At 44.3% G+C, this 17,231-nt stretch overlaps 2 protein-coding genes across 2 annotated transcripts in view; one reads left to right on the top strand and one right to left on the bottom strand.

The window, feature by feature from the left end:
- The window catches only part of ppfia3 (PTPRF interacting protein alpha 3), a 33,439-nt gene extending 27,178 nt beyond the window's left edge, over positions 1-6,261 (top strand). The window contains exons 28-31 of the mRNA XM_061026247.1: positions 1,611-1,679; positions 1,790-1,952; positions 3,572-3,633; positions 3,923-6,261. Coding sequence (XP_060882230.1) covers positions 1,611-1,679; positions 1,790-1,952; positions 3,572-3,624 — 285 coding nt within the window. The 3' untranslated portion in view covers positions 3,625-3,633; positions 3,923-6,261. The remainder of the gene's footprint in view (positions 1-1,610; positions 1,680-1,789; positions 1,953-3,571; positions 3,634-3,922) is intronic.
- A 1,557-nt stretch (positions 6,262-7,818) lies between these two features.
- On the bottom strand, positions 7,819-16,657 carry LOC132995716 (uncharacterized). Its single transcript, XM_061065850.1, has 2 exons — positions 16,141-16,657; positions 7,819-9,991 (listed from the first exon to the last, which is right to left on the bottom strand). Exon 2 carries the CDS (start codon positions 9,970-9,972, stop codon positions 8,563-8,565), a length of 1,410 nt encoding a protein of 469 aa, XP_060921833.1. The 5' UTR covers positions 9,973-9,991; positions 16,141-16,657; the 3' UTR covers positions 7,819-8,562.
- Between the last annotated feature and the right edge of the window lie 574 nt (positions 16,658-17,231).

Here is a 17,231-nt window from a genome sequence, read left to right as displayed (position 1 = left end):
AGTTGATGCCAGCAACACGTTTCAAACAAAAGTTGGGACAGCGTTACGAAAGACTGGAAAAGACTGCGCTGGGATTTGATTAATTATGTTTCTCAAGGTGGTGTGGTAGGACTCGAAATCGGTCTTGGTCTCAAGTTTTTTTAAAGGTCTCGGTCTTGTCTTGGAATCGAAAGCATTTTTACTCGGTCTTGTCTCGGTTACTAGGTTATAAATCAAGACCGGTCAAGAACACCACTGCAAGGCTTTTCATTTCAGTCATTACTAGGATTAGAAGGAAAATGTCTCTTTCTAAAAAAAAACCCAAATAACTTCAATTCATTTGTAGTTTGATTCTTATCCCCATGGTTACGGCCGCAACCTTCTTGGTGTTACAGTATTTGTAAGTGACACGCCCACTGCACACAAGTTGATTATTTTTCTGTGATATTTATGATCTTGGTCTTGTCTCGATCCCTAAATGTCTTGGTCTTGTCTTGGTCTCGGGTATGTCTTGGTCTCATTCAGTGTGGTCTTCATAACAACACTTTCTCAACTTAAAACTGCAAATGATCTGTGGATTTCATCTTCGACTTTCAGCAGGGAGAGCCGTGCTTATTTCATCAAGACAATACCAAACTCTGTTCTTCACGTATAAAAACAGCATGACACCGTCGTAAAAGAGTTGATTAACCGGTCTGCCTGCAGTGCCAGCTTGTTAGCCATTGAAAGTATTTGGCGTGCCATGAAATAAAAAAAAACACAACAAAGGCTCAAAAGCTGAAATCTGACATCAAGTAAGAATGGTTAAACATTCCACAGAATACTGGTCGTCTCGGTTTGACTTTTTTTTTTTTTTTTTAGATGAAACATGTTGCCTGCATCAGCTTCCATATGGTCATTTAATTATCCAAAAACAATCAACATTTGATATGCTTGCTTTGGGCTATTCTCAATAGGAAATGGGGATTCAGTGTTTGTAAATCATCAGTCTGTCTTTGTTTAACGTTTTGCAAAGCATCCTGACTTCAACCAGAAACGAGTGTTGCATCGCTGGTTTCAAAGTCACCTGACTCCATAGACAGGAACCTGGAACTTAGAGGTTGATCACACGTTATTCGACTGTTTTCCTCATAGAACAATTTAGTTCTAAAAGCATCTATATTAGCATTTCACTTTCCTATATTTATGATGGAGCCTTTGCTACAATAAGACGGACTAGCTTTCTCATGCAAGAGGCCTAATGAGCACGACAATATGTGGTTTAAACCATTTCTCTGTTCTTAAACCAGAACATAATTTAAATATCTTTTGATCCTCTGAGCCGCACATAAGACCGAGTATGATATAGGAATCTAAATAATGAAAGTAGCACACCAGGGTGCCCTGTCGGTTTGGAAGTTTAGACTTCAACCATGAACAATCCAGTGTGGCTTTTTTTGCATCTCTGTGTGTCTAATTTCCTGTGCGCTCTTTGCTGTCTTTAATAAAGGGCTTAAAATACCTCATCTGGTTTAAAGCAGTTCAAACATGAGCTAATGAATGCCAGCGCAGCACACCCGTCCTGAAAAAAAAATGTGTCATCTGCAGAGTCCAAATGAATCTCAAAGCTCTGCATCACCTCTCTCCTGCAGGCCAGACAGCTCCTGGAGCAAGAGTACAACTCCCTCATCTCCATGGGAACGGAGAGACGACCTGATGAGGTCAGCATGCTAATCGGCTTGAAGAGGTTTAAAAATAAAAGTTTGACTGAGAGATGGATTATGCGAGCGGCCATTTTTTTTGTTCACACACTCTCTTGTCCGTCTGTCAGGATGGAACGAAGACGTTCACACGCTCGCCCTCCTGGAGGAAGATGTTTAGGGAGAAGGACCTCCGGGGCGTGACCTCCGACTCCGCCGAGACCCTGCCTGCTAACTTCCGTGCCTCAGCCATCGCCACGCCCTCCGTTACCCTGAGAAAGGTTCAGAGCGATGGTGAGTACGACCAGTGATCTCTGACACTTTCGCTCTCATGTTCGGCTCCTCGGAGGCCCCGGAGGCGCGTCCTGAATTAGACGGATGTGTGAAGGATGACCTGTTACTCAATACGCTGTTACTCACATGAAGGGTGCCACAGGAATCAGGCCTAAAGGTCGGTTGTAGCGTGGAAGAAGGGGCGAGCTGTGATCAGGTGCAGCTATCCTGTAGATCTGATCGTAAATGGCTAAAGTTTGGGTTTCTGTGATTCGTCATCCGACTATTTTACAATCTTAAGATTCATTCCAAAAATATTCCCAAGAGCCCAAAAGGGACTTTTTAAAAGTTTCTTATGTGGTTCAAACAACAGTCCAAAAACCCCCAAACCCCCAAACCCCTCATTTACTGTAATAAACCAAAATCCCACACTGAAGACGCTTCACACGCCAAATGTCCTGACATTTCTGCTTGGAAAAAATGAACAAGAAAATGTATTTTTAAAAGAGTTTGCAAAGTGGCTGAATAATTTTTTTTAATTTCATACAACTTTAAATCTTTGCAGCTCTGTGTGTGTCAACAAGTTGATACAGGGAAGCTTTAGCATTATGGTAGATTTCCATTAGAGCAGTGAGGTAGGTTACTGTCACTTTAAGAGAGAAAGCTCTTTGGTGCCGTGAGAGGGTTAGAAGAGATTCAGGCAGTTGAGGATGAATTAAGGAGCGAGCCACATGGTTTCCTTACTGAGTTTACTGATTAGGAGATCTTCACTTTGAAGCCTCCTGTAAGAAGATTTAACAAAACTGTGGATTCAAGGAACTTGTTTCATCAGTTTTACTTCGGAGTCCTGTGGAAGTTTGTTCCTCTTCTAGTGAACATACACGAGTGAATCCAAGGCCATTTGATCTTCAACCCACCCGACAAAATAAAACAGGAAGTAGAAGAACACACATGACTACAAGTCCTGTTAGAGCGCTGTTTCAGTTTGAGTTTAAAATGACTCCGGTCTGGTTCCAGTTTGAGCTCTGCAGGTAAAGCATTCCACGTGTTGATCCCCTGAACAGAAAAAGGTTGTTTTTTTACCAAATGCCACCTTACAGTCTCCATTAAGACGCTCCACGGGTTACAGAGTCTGACTATCTAAGTGGAACCACGAGGTCACCGAGCACCTGAGGAGCCTGATGATTCAAACATTTACTGTATGAATGAGTTTAAGAGAAGCACGTTTAATAAAACCATCAAAACGTAACATATTGAACTTGTTTTCAAACTGAGCCTATCCATAATTAGTTAAGCTCCATAAATAAAGCGCTATTGCTATTTGTACTTACACTTGAAGTTATGCAAGCCCCGAGACCGAAAGCCTTTACCTTGGAGCGGTTGGTTGTTTTCACGCTACTGTGCCATTACTCTGCGGTGGAATTTTCTGCTTCCTTTCAATAAAAAAAAGCCGGCAATAACAAGGAGCAGACGCTTCAAAGCACGGAGGGAGACTATTATCCTTCATCCCCCGCCCGCCCCCCGTCTTAATACGGATGCCTGTGGAAGGTCAGCGCTGTTTCAGGTGTTACAGTTCCGATAATGACGCTTTCTGTGTGTGTGTGTGTGTGTGTGTGTGTGTGTCGCCCGCTCTCTGACAGCCAACTCTGGAGCCCGGGGTGAATCTGCCTCAGTGAGGACGTACTCCTGTTGAAGGGCTGAGGTGAGAACGACTTTAATAAAACTGTCTGGAAATGTTTTAATCCATCAGTGACGGAGGAAACTCAGAGTCTCTCCTCACACGGGGCCCCACATCGACACGTGGCTTTGCAGCTCTTTGTTTTTTTATGTCGTGGATTTGAGCCTGGGGATTTAAATCGTTCCCACTGAGGTCATTAAGTGGTGGGGTTTTTGGTTGGTTGGCGGGGGGGGGGGGGGGGGGATTTGGGCTAGAGTTGAATCAAGGCCGCGGACGCAGCGAAGCGAGAGAATAACGCTGTTTCTCTCCTCAGGGCGCTGACCGGATTGGGACTGGAGGACCCTCTCGCTCGTCCACGGAGAAAGAAGCAATGAATATAACCATTAAACTACAAGATAAACCTATCGGCCTGACCATCCTGCAATAACAGAAGATAAGAAATAAGATGGGGAAAGGACATGAAGAATGTATGAATGTATTTTCCGAGGAAAGACTAGGGAGGTTGAAAAGGATCAGCTGTTCTCTCTCTCTCTCTTTCTCTCTCTCTCTCTCTCTCTCTCTCTCTCTTTGGTGTGACTGTTTCGTGGGGTTAATGGAGGACGCCGCCGGTGTTGGTTAGGTTTAAGCCAGTCGCGCCAGTTTCCTCTCTCTTCATTCCTGTCTGCACACAGTCAGCACAGTTAGTAATATCAGGGCTCATTTTCCTACCTTCAGAGGAAACCACTCGCTGCCATTTACTCTCCCGCAAAACTACTCAACGTGTCGCCTTAAGACTTCTGCCTGACAACAGGTGTTTGTAATGAGAGAGAAGTTAACCTCAGCGTAAATGTTAGGGTGTTAAAAAAACAACAACAAAAAAACAAGAGGAATGGCTGGTAAAGTGGGAGTAATGGCTGCATGGAGGTAAACCGGTTTTAACCCTAAACAACACAGGCGACATCCTTTCTACTCACGAGTCGGCTGGTGTCCAGTGTCGGCCATTGTGGCTCTATTCTTCTTCTATGGGCCTGTCAGGGGCGTCTGAGTGCCCCCCAATTGGTCAAAACACGTCCGGATTCAGACCAACATTTAGCTCCGGCCACATCAGAGGGGGACCCTCCTCGTGCTTTGTCTATTGGCACCTTGAAAGCCGATAGGCAGAGTAATCTCTTTTGAAGGGACGCCATTATAGAGATCAAAGGCAGCGAGGTGGAGGGGACAGGGTGGAGCGAGGCCACAGGGGCATTGTGTTTAGTACATTTTATGATGTCGAAAGGCAGGAACTCCATACAGTTAGTGCCCGTACCACTTTCTGAAAAGACGCACTTGAAACGGAGTTTGTTGGTCCTAACTTTTGGATTTAGGAGATTAAAGTGTGTGGGGGGGAAAAGTTGGGTGATGTCTGCTATTTTGTTGGAAGACCATTTAAAAAAACTTGAAGGAGTGTCTTCAATCAGTTATTTTTAAAATCAGTTTGGACAACCTTTATGTCTGTTGTCTTCCCTGCATCGACAATGCTCTTTAGCTTAGCTAGTTGATCTACAGGATATTTCACTTTCAAGTAATAGTTGTTGAGCCGTCAGCTGTTTGGCAAACCAGCAACTGTATTAAATGGATTGTAACTTATTGGACTTCAATTCATTTTTTCTTCCTAATGAGCTGCAGAGCTAGCTAAACACACAAGCAATCACTGGGATGAAGAGAGAAGGAACGGCTAATTAGATTTTTTCACAATCTTGCAGCACAAAATTAAATTGGAAAATTCCATAAAATTCCAAATTGAAAACTGGTTTTAAAGTGAATTCCATCAGAAAGTGGTACCGGGAGAGAAGTATATCTCAAGGAATGCTGGACATGTCGGTCCGACTGTTCCCTCGCCCTGCAGGATGCTGTCGTTGGGTTTATGACTTGTAATCATCAGCTCAGGGTCTCGGGGGTAATCCTGATGATGGGGGAGGTGACAGGGAGACAAAACAGTGACTCACAGGGAGGGAGGAAAGAAAAAAAAAAAAACAACTAAAGAGGATGGACAGATGCCGGTCATTATACTGCACACACAAGCCATAACAGAAACCAAGAGCTCTCTGGAGGGGGGGGGGGGGGGGGGTTAGAGCGAGGCAGGAAAAGAGGGCGAGCCCGAGGAAGCCCAGGAAACAAAACCTTTAGCCTCTGTGCTTACGTTGCATGTCAAACAAACAACAATGACCTAAAAAACATTTTTTTGGTGGTGAAGATGATATAAGGTGTCTTTAAAAAAATATATATCTGTATGATAAACCTACAGGGGGTCGGGAGCCTGGGGATCAATTTGTAAAATGTGTGTATTTTTTTCAGTTGTATTTTTGATTTTTTTACGATATCTATTTATTTTTCTTTAGGTATGTATTGGATAAGCGTATGTACATGTTCTGTTCATTCTTGACTTCTTTTGAACTCGTTTTCAAAAGTAAAAATATGAGACATTGAAAATGGTCATTCAAATATGCTACTGTATGTGTACATTTTGAGAACAAATTGTGCAATGATTTATCAGATTTCCATGATTAAAGTGATAGTTATACAAATTGAAAATATCATCTGGAAAAATAAACAATATTGATGATGATTAAAATGGTGATGTAAAAGAAAAAAGAAAAATAAAGCAACCCAGGTGGATTTGCTGATCATCGCAAACTTTCTCTAGTTCCTATTTTCGATTTTATTTTTATTTTCCTGCAGGCTCAGAGTTCAGAAAATTTGTAGTAACAATTTTAAGATAATATCCAATATGTCAAATATTTGAACTCAAGCTTCTTCTTTTTTTTTTACCTCTTTTTAGGTTTATTTTGGGGCTTTTAGAGCCTTTTAGAACAGTGGATAGAGTCAGAGAGAGAGGTAATGACGTTCAGGAGGAGAGCCACGGGTCGGATTTGTACCCGCTCCGCCCTTTTGGGGGACTATGGCCTCCGTACACAGGGTTGGAGCGCTAACCACTAGGCTACCAGCACCCTTGTTTTTTTTTATACTTTTGAGTTATAACATATATCACAATCAACTTAGTGCATCATTTACCAGTTGTAGCTAGCCACTAAGCTACCTTGCATGTTCAGTTTAACACACAACATAAGCAGGAATTTGACTTGTTGAGTATTTGTTAAATGATGACAAAGCTGCTTTCAAGTTACAGAACTATGATGACTGCGTTTCATGAAGCTGTAGCTGTGAACGTGTGAACACCACAGCAACAAGAGACTCTAAATCAGTTGGACTAGTTTAATCTCTAAAATGAGCGGGAAAATATCGGCTAAGGATGTCAACAGTTTTTTGATACGTAACGACTCCACTTTCTCAACTGGTTCAATCTTCTGTTGTTTAAATGATGGAAAGTATCAGAAAGAACCAAAGCTCTATAAAAAAAAACAAAAAAAAAAAAACATGACATATCTTCAATCATATTTTTAAAAAGCTGCCGTTATAGAAAGAGCGAGCGATGGCTAAATTACAGAAAAGTTGTTAATGCTGCCAGTGTGACGGAGTTTGCTTAAATTTTTGGTATAAATATGAAACATTGGAAATGGTCCTTTCAGCACCCAAACGCTGCCAGTGTTCTTGTGCAATTTACTTCAGATAATGTGATCGGCGTCTTTGCAGTTTTTTCGGTTACTGAATACAAGAAATTGGAGCACTGATAGCCTAGCGGTTATGTCACATGCCCCGTGTACAGACAGGCTGTGTGGTCCTCGTTGCAGCAGCTGTGGGTTCGAATCCGACCTCGGCCCTTTGCTGCATGTCATCCCCTACTCTCTCATCCCAACATTTCCTGTCTCTGTTCAGCTGTCCAATCCAACAAAGGCAAAAAGGCCTTAAAATAACATTAAAAAAAGGAGAAAGAAATTGCCCAGTAATGTTTCGCCTCGTAGTTTTTTTTTTTTTTTAAAGATATATTTTGGGGCATTTTGTGCCTTTATATGAGAGGTAGAAGAGAGAGAGAGTAGGGAATGACATGCGGGAAGGGAGCCACAGGTCGGATTCGAAACCCGGCAGCCCGCTTGGAGGACTGCAGCCTCCATACCACTGCGCCACCAGCGCCCCGTTTCGCCTAGTAGTTGCGCTGATCTGATCCTATATTGTCCCTAAAACGACTTCCCTGCAGTGGAGCACTTGAAATCATGACTTTCGTAAACACATCCCAGCATGCTTTGTCCAACTCAATTCTGCTATGTTTACATCAGTGAAGCGGCGCGAAAAGAATTTGCTGAGTACAAAGATCCTTTATTACCAAATTTTGGCAGGCAAACCGAAACAAACCAGCAGATGTTAAAATTAGTTTGGGGGGTGTCGTATATAATTTACAAACCACATGGTTTAACATTCACGAACCACATTGAACAAAGTTTCACGGATTGGAGATGTATTCCTGTCAAATCATCGGCCTGAGTGTGAAAATCCCGCTTCGGTGTGCCCATGCTGTATTTCTTTATCTCACACAGTTCCCTCTCATGAGACTCTAGAAAGCACTGTCGCAGCATTCACGGTGACATGGGAGCAGTAAAGTGGAGCCTCAGTAGGTGGCGCTCCTTCCTCTCACAACCCCCGAGAAGAGCAGAGAGAGGCTGGAATTTTCAGACACTGGAGAGACCTACCACTCCATGAAGACTTCTTCTATAAATACACACAGATAAACATAGCTTCGTACATAAAGGTATACTGGTGTCATATTGTACACATATATATATAAAGGAATATATTAATATCAAAGACATACACATGCTTATGTACTAATCAAAAATAACTTAGATTATGAAAGATAAAACATACAAAAACAGTACTTTCAAGAAAAATCTATATATGACATTTTTCCCTAAGATCTAGTGTTGAGGTCGTCTTGTTTTTTTTTTTTTAATAAGTCTTTGGAGTTTTGGCGGAGGGGAAGGCTGAGACGTCACAGCTGCTCTGCTCTGCGTCGCTTTCCACTTCCCACCATCTCTCGCCGTCTCAGCCCCTCCCCTTCCTCATCAAGGCCTCTCTCGCCAGCGCCTGGTTGGTCCTGGAGAGCAGCACGCAGACGCAGGACGAGTCGATTCGGATCCACCTCCACCCGGTTCGGTTGTTCGCGTCTCTGGTGAGCGCCCGGACGTACGACTGCTTGGCTTTGCACTCGCTCACCCACTGTTTTTTATCCACGCCCAAGCAGCCGGCTCCGGCCACGCCCGTCCTCGCCGGTTTCGCCGACGCGCCCCTAGCCCTTCCGGCGCCGCTCGGCTGCTCGGCCTGGCGGCAGCGGGTCTCGTAGAAGTACTGTTTGAGTGGGCCGGTCTGGGTCTGGATTTCCTGCAAGATGGTGACCCACTTGCCGTGGGAGTCCATGGCGGTCGACTTGTTAGTGACCCAAACGCTTTCCGCCTCGCACACCGACTTCTCCCCTCGCCGTCTGTCGATCAAGAGGTGAGAGCGTTTATCCCTTTTGACGGCACGGGCAGCGTCAGCGGTCACTCTGGAAGATTCTGCCCAACTAAGAGTCGTGGTCCTGTCAAGTGCCCGGTCCCCGTGACCCTCGATATGTCCGTCCAAGTCCTCTTGATCCTCCTTGTCCCCGTCCTCCTCCATCAGACCGCTCTCCAACATGAGCAGGAGAGGAGGGTGTTGTGGAGGCGACGGGGAAGGCGAGAAAAGGACTCGAGGATGTGCATCCAGAAACATCTCGTCCGCTTCCAAGTCCAGCCCGGTTCCAAGTCCCAGCCCTGCCTCCAGGTTTAGATTCTCCTCAGGAGGACCGCTTCCTCCCACAGCTGTCCTAATGACGGACGCTGTCTGCTCTGGTTCCGTCTGGATCTTTAGACCAGCAGCAGGACTGACAGCATTTTGAGATCCGGCAGTAGAAACCTGCAACCTGTCCGTGGAGTCCTGAAGGTTTTCCCTCTTGGTAAAGTCTGTAAAACTTGAGTAATCCTGCCTGCTGATGTCAGCGTTGTAGTCCTTTGGTAGAGAATTATCCTCAGAAACATCCTTGATACTGAGCGTTCCTCCTTCTGCTGGAACATCCAAACTAACTCTGCGTTTGTCATTAGCGCCTGAGTTGCCGTCAAACTGGTAAGTTCCTTGATTTTCGACTTCTAAGTTTGAAGTGTCTACGGGGGATTTCATGTAATCCTTAAAGTTCTGGAGGTTTTGTCGGTTGGTTTGTTGGCTGACCGGGTCGACCACGTTGTAGTCCGCGTGCGAGGCATTTCCACGGAAGTTGTAGTCCACGGGGTTCGCTGCGAGGCCAGCGGCCTGGTCATGACGGCGCTCTCTGCGGCCGTCAAAGCCGGGCTCGGCGGTCGCGGCAGCAATCCTGGACACGGGGTTGTGAGGGAAGGGCAGGGCCGAGGCAATCACCATGGCAACCAGGGGAAGCCAGTGCATCACTCCCAAGACGTATCAGCTGGCGGAGGTAGCGGACCATGGAGACAGAGAGGAAGACATGTTATTTTAAACAATGCATACTGTGGCTCCTTCTGTTAACCTAAGTAGCTCAATTAAAATGTAAAAGGAGAGGTTTTACTGGTGGCCCGCAGCTTTATGACCCTGCTGCTTTAACCACTGAGGTATGGCTTTAAAATCTTGGCACAACTAGTGGAAAAACAGGACCAAGTACAGCAGGGTCGCCCTCTTGCTTCTTCATGTGAGAAGATGGAGTTCAGCTATGATTGCTGTAGATTCTCCCAGCCGTCAAACAGAGACACTGACAACCTATTATGTCCACAAGTTAGAAACTTCACAGCCAAAGGAAGTGGATTAAAAAGACATCTGCGACCCGACAAAACAAGCCTTTCAGCTTTTAAGGGCATGCTTTTTTTTTTTCTCTCCCTTTTTTTTTTTCCTCGTCTGTTGTTGGATTGTTGAGCTTTCTCTACAATCCAAAGGGGATCTCTATAAATCTGTGGTAACAAACATGGTTTACCTCAGGCCTACACGCAAAAAACACACCAATTAGATGAAGCAGTGCATACTTGCTGAGGTAAACCTCAGGTATTCTACCTGAACAGACCTGGGCTGTGGGTGCATTTGTTTTCTTTGCCTGCCCACGACACAATACATCTGCAAAAAGTTTATTTAGGAACTTTCATTCCATTAAGCCCTTTGAATTGAACTGAAGCGATGACGTGCGGTTGTCACTACTGTAAACATCCTGCTTTTCATAACCTGCACTACTTAAACTTTGCACAGCTTAAAATCACGACATGATTCATAGTTGATTTTGTGCAGCAGGAAATGTGAAACAAATACTGCGGGATCTTTTTGGTAATCCTCTTGTGGATGCAGAAATGTAGCGCTGGGTGATATTAAAAAAGTGTTGACACAAACAGTCAACCAATGGCGACTCATTTTTTTGCTTCCATTTAATCAAATTTGAACCCAAAATGCCAATATTCAAAGTTGCCGTACAGATAAGAGTCGACACGTCCGGTCGATCTTTTGGATTCACCTACCATGACCTTGCTGACTGAGATCATTCACAGACAGAAATGCAGAACTTAAAGGCTTTTCTCCTCTTGCATTTAAATCAATGTACATCTTTGGGTTTTACAGTGCTGGTCAGAGATAAGAAGATGTTGAAAGAAATAAACTTCAGCTGGACATTTAAACTGTTTGATGATGATTTAAAGTAGAACTCGGCCGATAAAGATTAAAGCAATACACTTGAATAAATAACACAATTAAAATGTTGGTTACAAAATAAACTTTGCGAAAGCTACGGAGCCCCTGAAGTCCCAAAAAGTAAAAAAAGAAAATCAAGATTTTTTTTTTTTTTGTTGCTTTTTGGGACTTCAGGGGCGCCGTAGAAAACAAAACAAAAATGGAGTCAGAACATTTTCTCTTGCCAGATTTATCTTGTTTTTGTGAGTAAGAACTTCAAGATGGATTATTTTCTAGTCAGTGTAACGCAATGTGATGTGCGGTTATATGTTATAATAAGTGATTATAAAAGCTGTTAACCAACAAATCAGTTCAAAAGTCAAATAAACACGCCCTCCTCTAAGCCAAATGTAAACACTTTCTGTCATGCAGATGACTTTTTAGTCTGATAGATCACAAATCTTGAGTCACCGCCACGTGATTCATTCAGATTTAAACGAGCTTCACCTGTGACTCAGTGGAAAGATATTCCAGTCACTTCACCGTGTGGCGTGCACAGAGATGGCGTAACGCCAGTACACAGAAGCCGACACGTCAGAGGTGAATATTAGTTTGTTGAAAGCAGGGAGGAGGTCACTTGGAAAGAGTTAAAATAGGTGGAATGATCAGAATGTCAGTGATGCAGCTTTACTGGCGAGGCTCCTTCAAGGCAGCGAGGAGAGCGAGAGAGAGAGAGAGAGAGAGAGAGAGAGAGAGAGGGGGGGGGGGTTAAACTTGCAGGGCGACAAGAAGTGTGAAGGAGTGGACGTCATGACTGTTTGTTTGCTTGTGGCGTGTTTGTGTGAATGGATGCATCATCGGTGACCATCTCTGAGTGAGTGAGTGACAAAACCCTTTCAGTGACAGGACGCGCAGGAAGCGGGGGCCACACCCTGGACACAATGAGGCCGCCGTGTGGGGGGGGGGAGCAGCAAGGATCGGTCGACACGTAACTCATGCAGTCGCCCCGGGCACTCGCAGTCCCGGCCTGTCATGCAGCCGATAGAACACATCAAAGTGTGGTGAGCTTCCTGTTTTCTCTTGCTACTGATCGACGCGCCGGGTCTCGCCAAATAAAACCCAGGTGCTTTGTGCGAGGACGAGACACTTAAGCGGTTTGGACACGCCCCTCGAAACATGGAGAGCAGCAATTACAGGTGAAAACAAAGTGCGTGCCGCTCAGGTGAACCATGCCCAGTGACTCTAATAAGAGGAGTCGAGGACGGTTTCGAAATCGGCAGACTGCGGAGAGGGAGGCGGGCGCGGGCTGTACATCTGGAGGATTTGTATAATGCGTTTGTGTCTTCTGTTGCACGAGCGGCCACGCGCTTCTTAAGGGCTTTCTTGTTGGAGCGCTCGGATGCCACACAGAAGGCAGCCAGGCAGTCCCTCTTTAAGTAGTTTCTTTGTAAAACAGCAGCAGCAGCACTTCATCACCACGCTCCATTTGCTACAATGACACGCATCATTTGCACTCCCTGCAAGGCTAGACAAGGACCATGGCGTTCTTCCGCCCTCTGGACCAGACCCAAGCACTCTAAATCCCCCCCCCCCCCCCACCCCCTTTCCTCCCAGACAAGCACACACACACACACAAAAAAAAAAAAAAATCCCAGTCTCTTGAAATCAAAACCTCAAACTCCCCAATCAACACTGCACACTTATGGTAATCCTAATCTGCGTAGCCTGAAATTCTTCCAGATGATCACAGGAAGAACACCCTGAAAACCGCATGGCCGGGGCCTAAACAAACAGGCAGCAGGCGACCACGTCACCGAGCAATTATCCCGCGAGTAAACACACCGAACTCTGACTTTATCTGGAGTGGCCTGCAGGAAAAACACAGTGGCATCCTGCATGATTCAGCATAGATTACACTCATCGAACAGATGCGTGATTTGAACCGATCTACTTGATTTGCAATCTGCCGTTCCTTCTTGCTTCATCTCCCCTCAGGTTCTGCAGTGAACGCTTTGTTTGTTTGTGAGAAGACCAGGAGACGCAGCCTTTTAACTGCGCAATGCAAAGAACCCCGGAGAAGATTTTTAACTGACAGCTTGAAACAGATTTGTTTCACTTTGCTTTCAACTAAAAACATGCAAAGTGTCCTTCACGCTCGTCGACTTTTTCATCATTTAATTTGATCAAAATAGAAGCTAATCTTATTCTTCCAGGGAGAGTATAAATGGGCAAGCAGGGCCAAGCCTTCCCTGTTTCATTCTAATTAATTACAACAGACTTTTTTAAAGTTTTGGTGGAACATAGAGTGGCAACAGAAACCTACAGAAGTAACAAATCAAAACACACAATGATCTCTAAAGAGGCCCAAACACTGTAGCATCCTCCTTCCATTCGTTTCCACAGTGTAAACAGGTCACAGGTGTCGTGGCGCGCCCCCTTTATTTGATGACCATTTATGCTTAAATCATTCAGCCCACAGGCCACTGACTGTGGACCAATGACACAACTGTACTGTCACAGACTCCGGACATGCTAAGATGCTAACTTAGCTTCTCTTAACTTCTGACACCAGATCACATTGTGGAGGATTTTTCAACATTTCCAAGTAAGTTAGATCATTTCTCACATTTAAATTAGTGCAATCGCAGTGCTAATTATTTTAGCCTGTTAACAGTTTCAACAATTTCCATTATGTATTAGCGTCAAGCTAACAAACGAAGAAGTAGGCCTACATCCGGTTCATCTGTCAGCAAAATTTGACCTTAAAAAAAAAAAAAAAAAGACACTTTATTATTCACAAAAGTTGCAGATCATTTTTCTGTTTCACAACTTATTAATTAAATGACCTAAACCTGACTGATAATTCTTTTGGACAATCATATCGGGCTGATAAAAGTCTTAACAAAGATCTGTATTAGGTTGTTTGTTTTCCCAACATGCATGGATATGAAAAAACTCTTGTGATCATGTAGTTTGTCTACCAGTGAGCACTGTTCCTCTGCAGTTTTAAATACTGTCAGTGTAGCAAATGTCGCAGAGCAGCTGATCTGAGCATACTGTAAAATCCTCAGGAATAGAACAGGTTCAAAATGAATATTAATGTCATGTGTTCTTCAGGAAACTTGTTTGAGAAAGCAGCCTGTCTGAGTAGCTTTGCTTTGTCATATCAGTACATTTTCATTTTTTCATTTCAGTCAAAAATGAATATCTGTTTATGATGATTTGTCTCCTCTTAAAACAGAAACAGTCTCAAATTGGTCACACTCTAAAATACCTTAAGTCACTGCAAAGACGGTTAAAGTCATTGCTTAATTATTGAGCTACTTTACAAATGCATCATTTACATAAATAAACTTTGTTGACGCGTAGCAACTCAGGAAGCTACTGACAGAAAATGTGATCAAAAGAAAAAGAAAAATGAAAATTGTTTCTTCACTGAAACTGGCAACTGGAAAATTGGTTTGACTGCTGCACTTAGTGCTGCCAGTTTGAACCGCGGGGGGGGGGGGGGGGGGTTTATTCCAGATGAGACAGCATAAGTGAAAGAGGAATCCAGGGGAATTATGGTACAGACGGAGGGGCGGGGGCAGGGGGGTCATGCTGCGAATCCCTCACCAGGAAACAGATGCCATAATGTAAATCCACACCTGGCAGTGGCTACTGAGCTATTATCCAGTTAACAAAGTAACCCCCCCCCCCTACAACCACCAAACCCCTAATGTGTGGCTAATGTCAGACACGTCCATCTGACACAGGGATAATGCATCCTGTGTTAGTGTTAGGACCAGACCCCGTCCCGTGCTAATCCTGCCTCTTTGAAGTCCTGTAACCCAAAGAGCGACAGAGAGTGAAGGATGTCCGGAGGCCTGAGGTGTCCGTTAAGACCGTTTGCCCCCTCGCCTCACATCTTTCAGCACATTTTATGACAGACACGGTCTGACTAATGTGTCAGAAATGCGTCTGCGAGCGCAAGAACAGTGACAGCAGGAGTGGCTGTGACAGCATGCGATGTGGAAACACAAGGCAGGTAAATGTTTGTCTTCCCTCGCTCGCTCTTCCTTCTCTCCGTAGGCCTTGGCCCCTGCATGTGCTCAATTACAAAGCCCGGCTGTCCCACTGTGCAAACAGGCCATTAATTCCAGGTCTGTGATTGTTTCATACCACGCTCAGCCTGCAGGATCCTGCCCTCCTCCTCTCTAACCTTGGCTCCAAATGAACAGCTCTATCAGTGACATCTCCCTGGATCGGTCTCTCTTTCACACACTAACATAAACACACTTCTGATAAGAGGCTGCACAAGCACTGGTTGTAGGAAAACATGATAATTACCTTAATCTGTTTAAGGCTTACCTGGCAACATGTTGCAAGATATACAAGCTTCAATATCTGTGTAGGTTCTCAGCCATCCAGCTTTAATACCGCATGATTTTATATTCTCAAACCACCCACGGAGCCCTGATCTCTTGGTAACATCGGATTTAAGACATCCAACTGCAGCAGGTCTGTTTCCTATTGCAACCTGTGCGATCATACCTGCGGGTTTGTACGGTGAGACGGTAGCTCTCACCTCAGCTGAGTGCCTGCCAGCCAAAACAAAATGTAAAATAGGCACGACTGCCAAAGAAAATACGGAAAAAAAAAAAAAAATGAAGTGGGATTGGCAAGTTGCGAATGCATTGAGGAGCAAGGAGTTGCAAGGAAACAAGCAAAACGGAATAAAAGCCTATAATTAAAAAAAATAATGCATGTAAAAAATGTATGTAAAAAAACTTATTTAAGATCATATGGCTGATAAAGTGACCCAATTAAAAACTTAAGTGTCATTATGTAACTAGTGGTCTATCTAACAGCCAATTATACAATATTAAATGAGTTAATATGTCCCTTTATTAATCATATAACTTTCATAACACTTTCAATTTGAAGGGCTGCGTGTGTGTTTTAAAGGCATACCGTTTAGGTGAGATCCGGACCCCTCGTCCTTCCAGCTGACACCACATTGATTATCGAGTCCTGTCGCCAGACGCTCAACTGGTTTCAAAAAATAATCTCAAAAAACACCTTCGTACGGTAACCACACGGCTAAACACAAACATTTCTTCCTTCTTTTAATAGTCCATGACATCGCATGTGAACCCCCAAAAAAATCCGACGAGGAGAAGTAAAGTAACAAACCGCAGGAGTCCGGGGAGCGCTTCCACTTTTTGGGGGGGAGAGAGAGAGAGAGAGAGAAAAGTAAGTGAGTAATAACCCCAGAAAGGAATCAAAAAAAAAATGTAAACTTGTCTCAAACTTTCAGTATTCCATATGAGTTGTTACTCCTCCGTGGCGGGCCAAAAGGGGGGGTGAAAAAAAAAAGGTGCCTGAGTTCAAATATGTGAACGAAGAAGTGGAGAGGTGAAAGAAGTTGGCCAAATGTTTTAAGATCTGAACTCCGCCTGAAACGCGTTGAGTCGGACAAACCGTGAAGCCGGCGCGAGCTAGGATTACAACGCCAGGTCGGTGTTGGGGGGGGAGGCCTTCAAAGTAAAACCCGCTGCGAGAATTCCACACGGGGACGGAACGCGACGCGAACAACACCGCTTTTATTTTGAAGGTGGAACACGGCTACTCCGAGGGCGCCGTTTTCTTCTCCTCCGGCTGCTAGCTTAACGCACGCTACCTCCTCCGGTTTCTCTTGGGAAGCGCAAAGTTTTTTTGTTTTTTTTTCTCCCTCTCCCTCAGGAGGTTCGTATATTATAAAGAGACAAACAAGATTAAACGAATAACACATGTTAAGGCAGATGAATCCAAAGTGCAAAACAGATGTACTTGCATTTTACAGGAGTCAATGGGCAAAAGATTAGGCACACAAAAAAAAAGTCACATGTGCTTTGCTGTCTAGATTTGATACATTCACAAAAACACAAGTGTGGTGGATTTAGACTTCACATGTGCGTGACAGAGATGTGTTTTACCTGTACCTCCCCTTCGGTTTCGTCCCCGCCCCGTTGTTCCCAAGAAAACAGTTTATTAAATTACCAGCAGTGTATTGGCGCTGGTCC

Source organism: Labrus mixtus, chromosome 20, assembly GCF_963584025.1.
Source record: "Labrus mixtus chromosome 20, fLabMix1.1, whole genome shotgun sequence".
Classification (NCBI taxonomy): Eukaryota; Metazoa; Chordata; class Actinopteri; order Labriformes; family Labridae; genus Labrus; species Labrus mixtus.
This window is presented reverse-complemented; position numbering and strand designations above follow the sequence as displayed.

What these genes read in the sequence shown, in the direction of transcription:
- LOC132995716 (XM_061065850.1), bottom strand. Translation starts at nt 9,972, where the DNA reads ATGCACTGGCTTCCCCTGGTTGCCATGGTGATTGCCTCGGCCCTGCCC.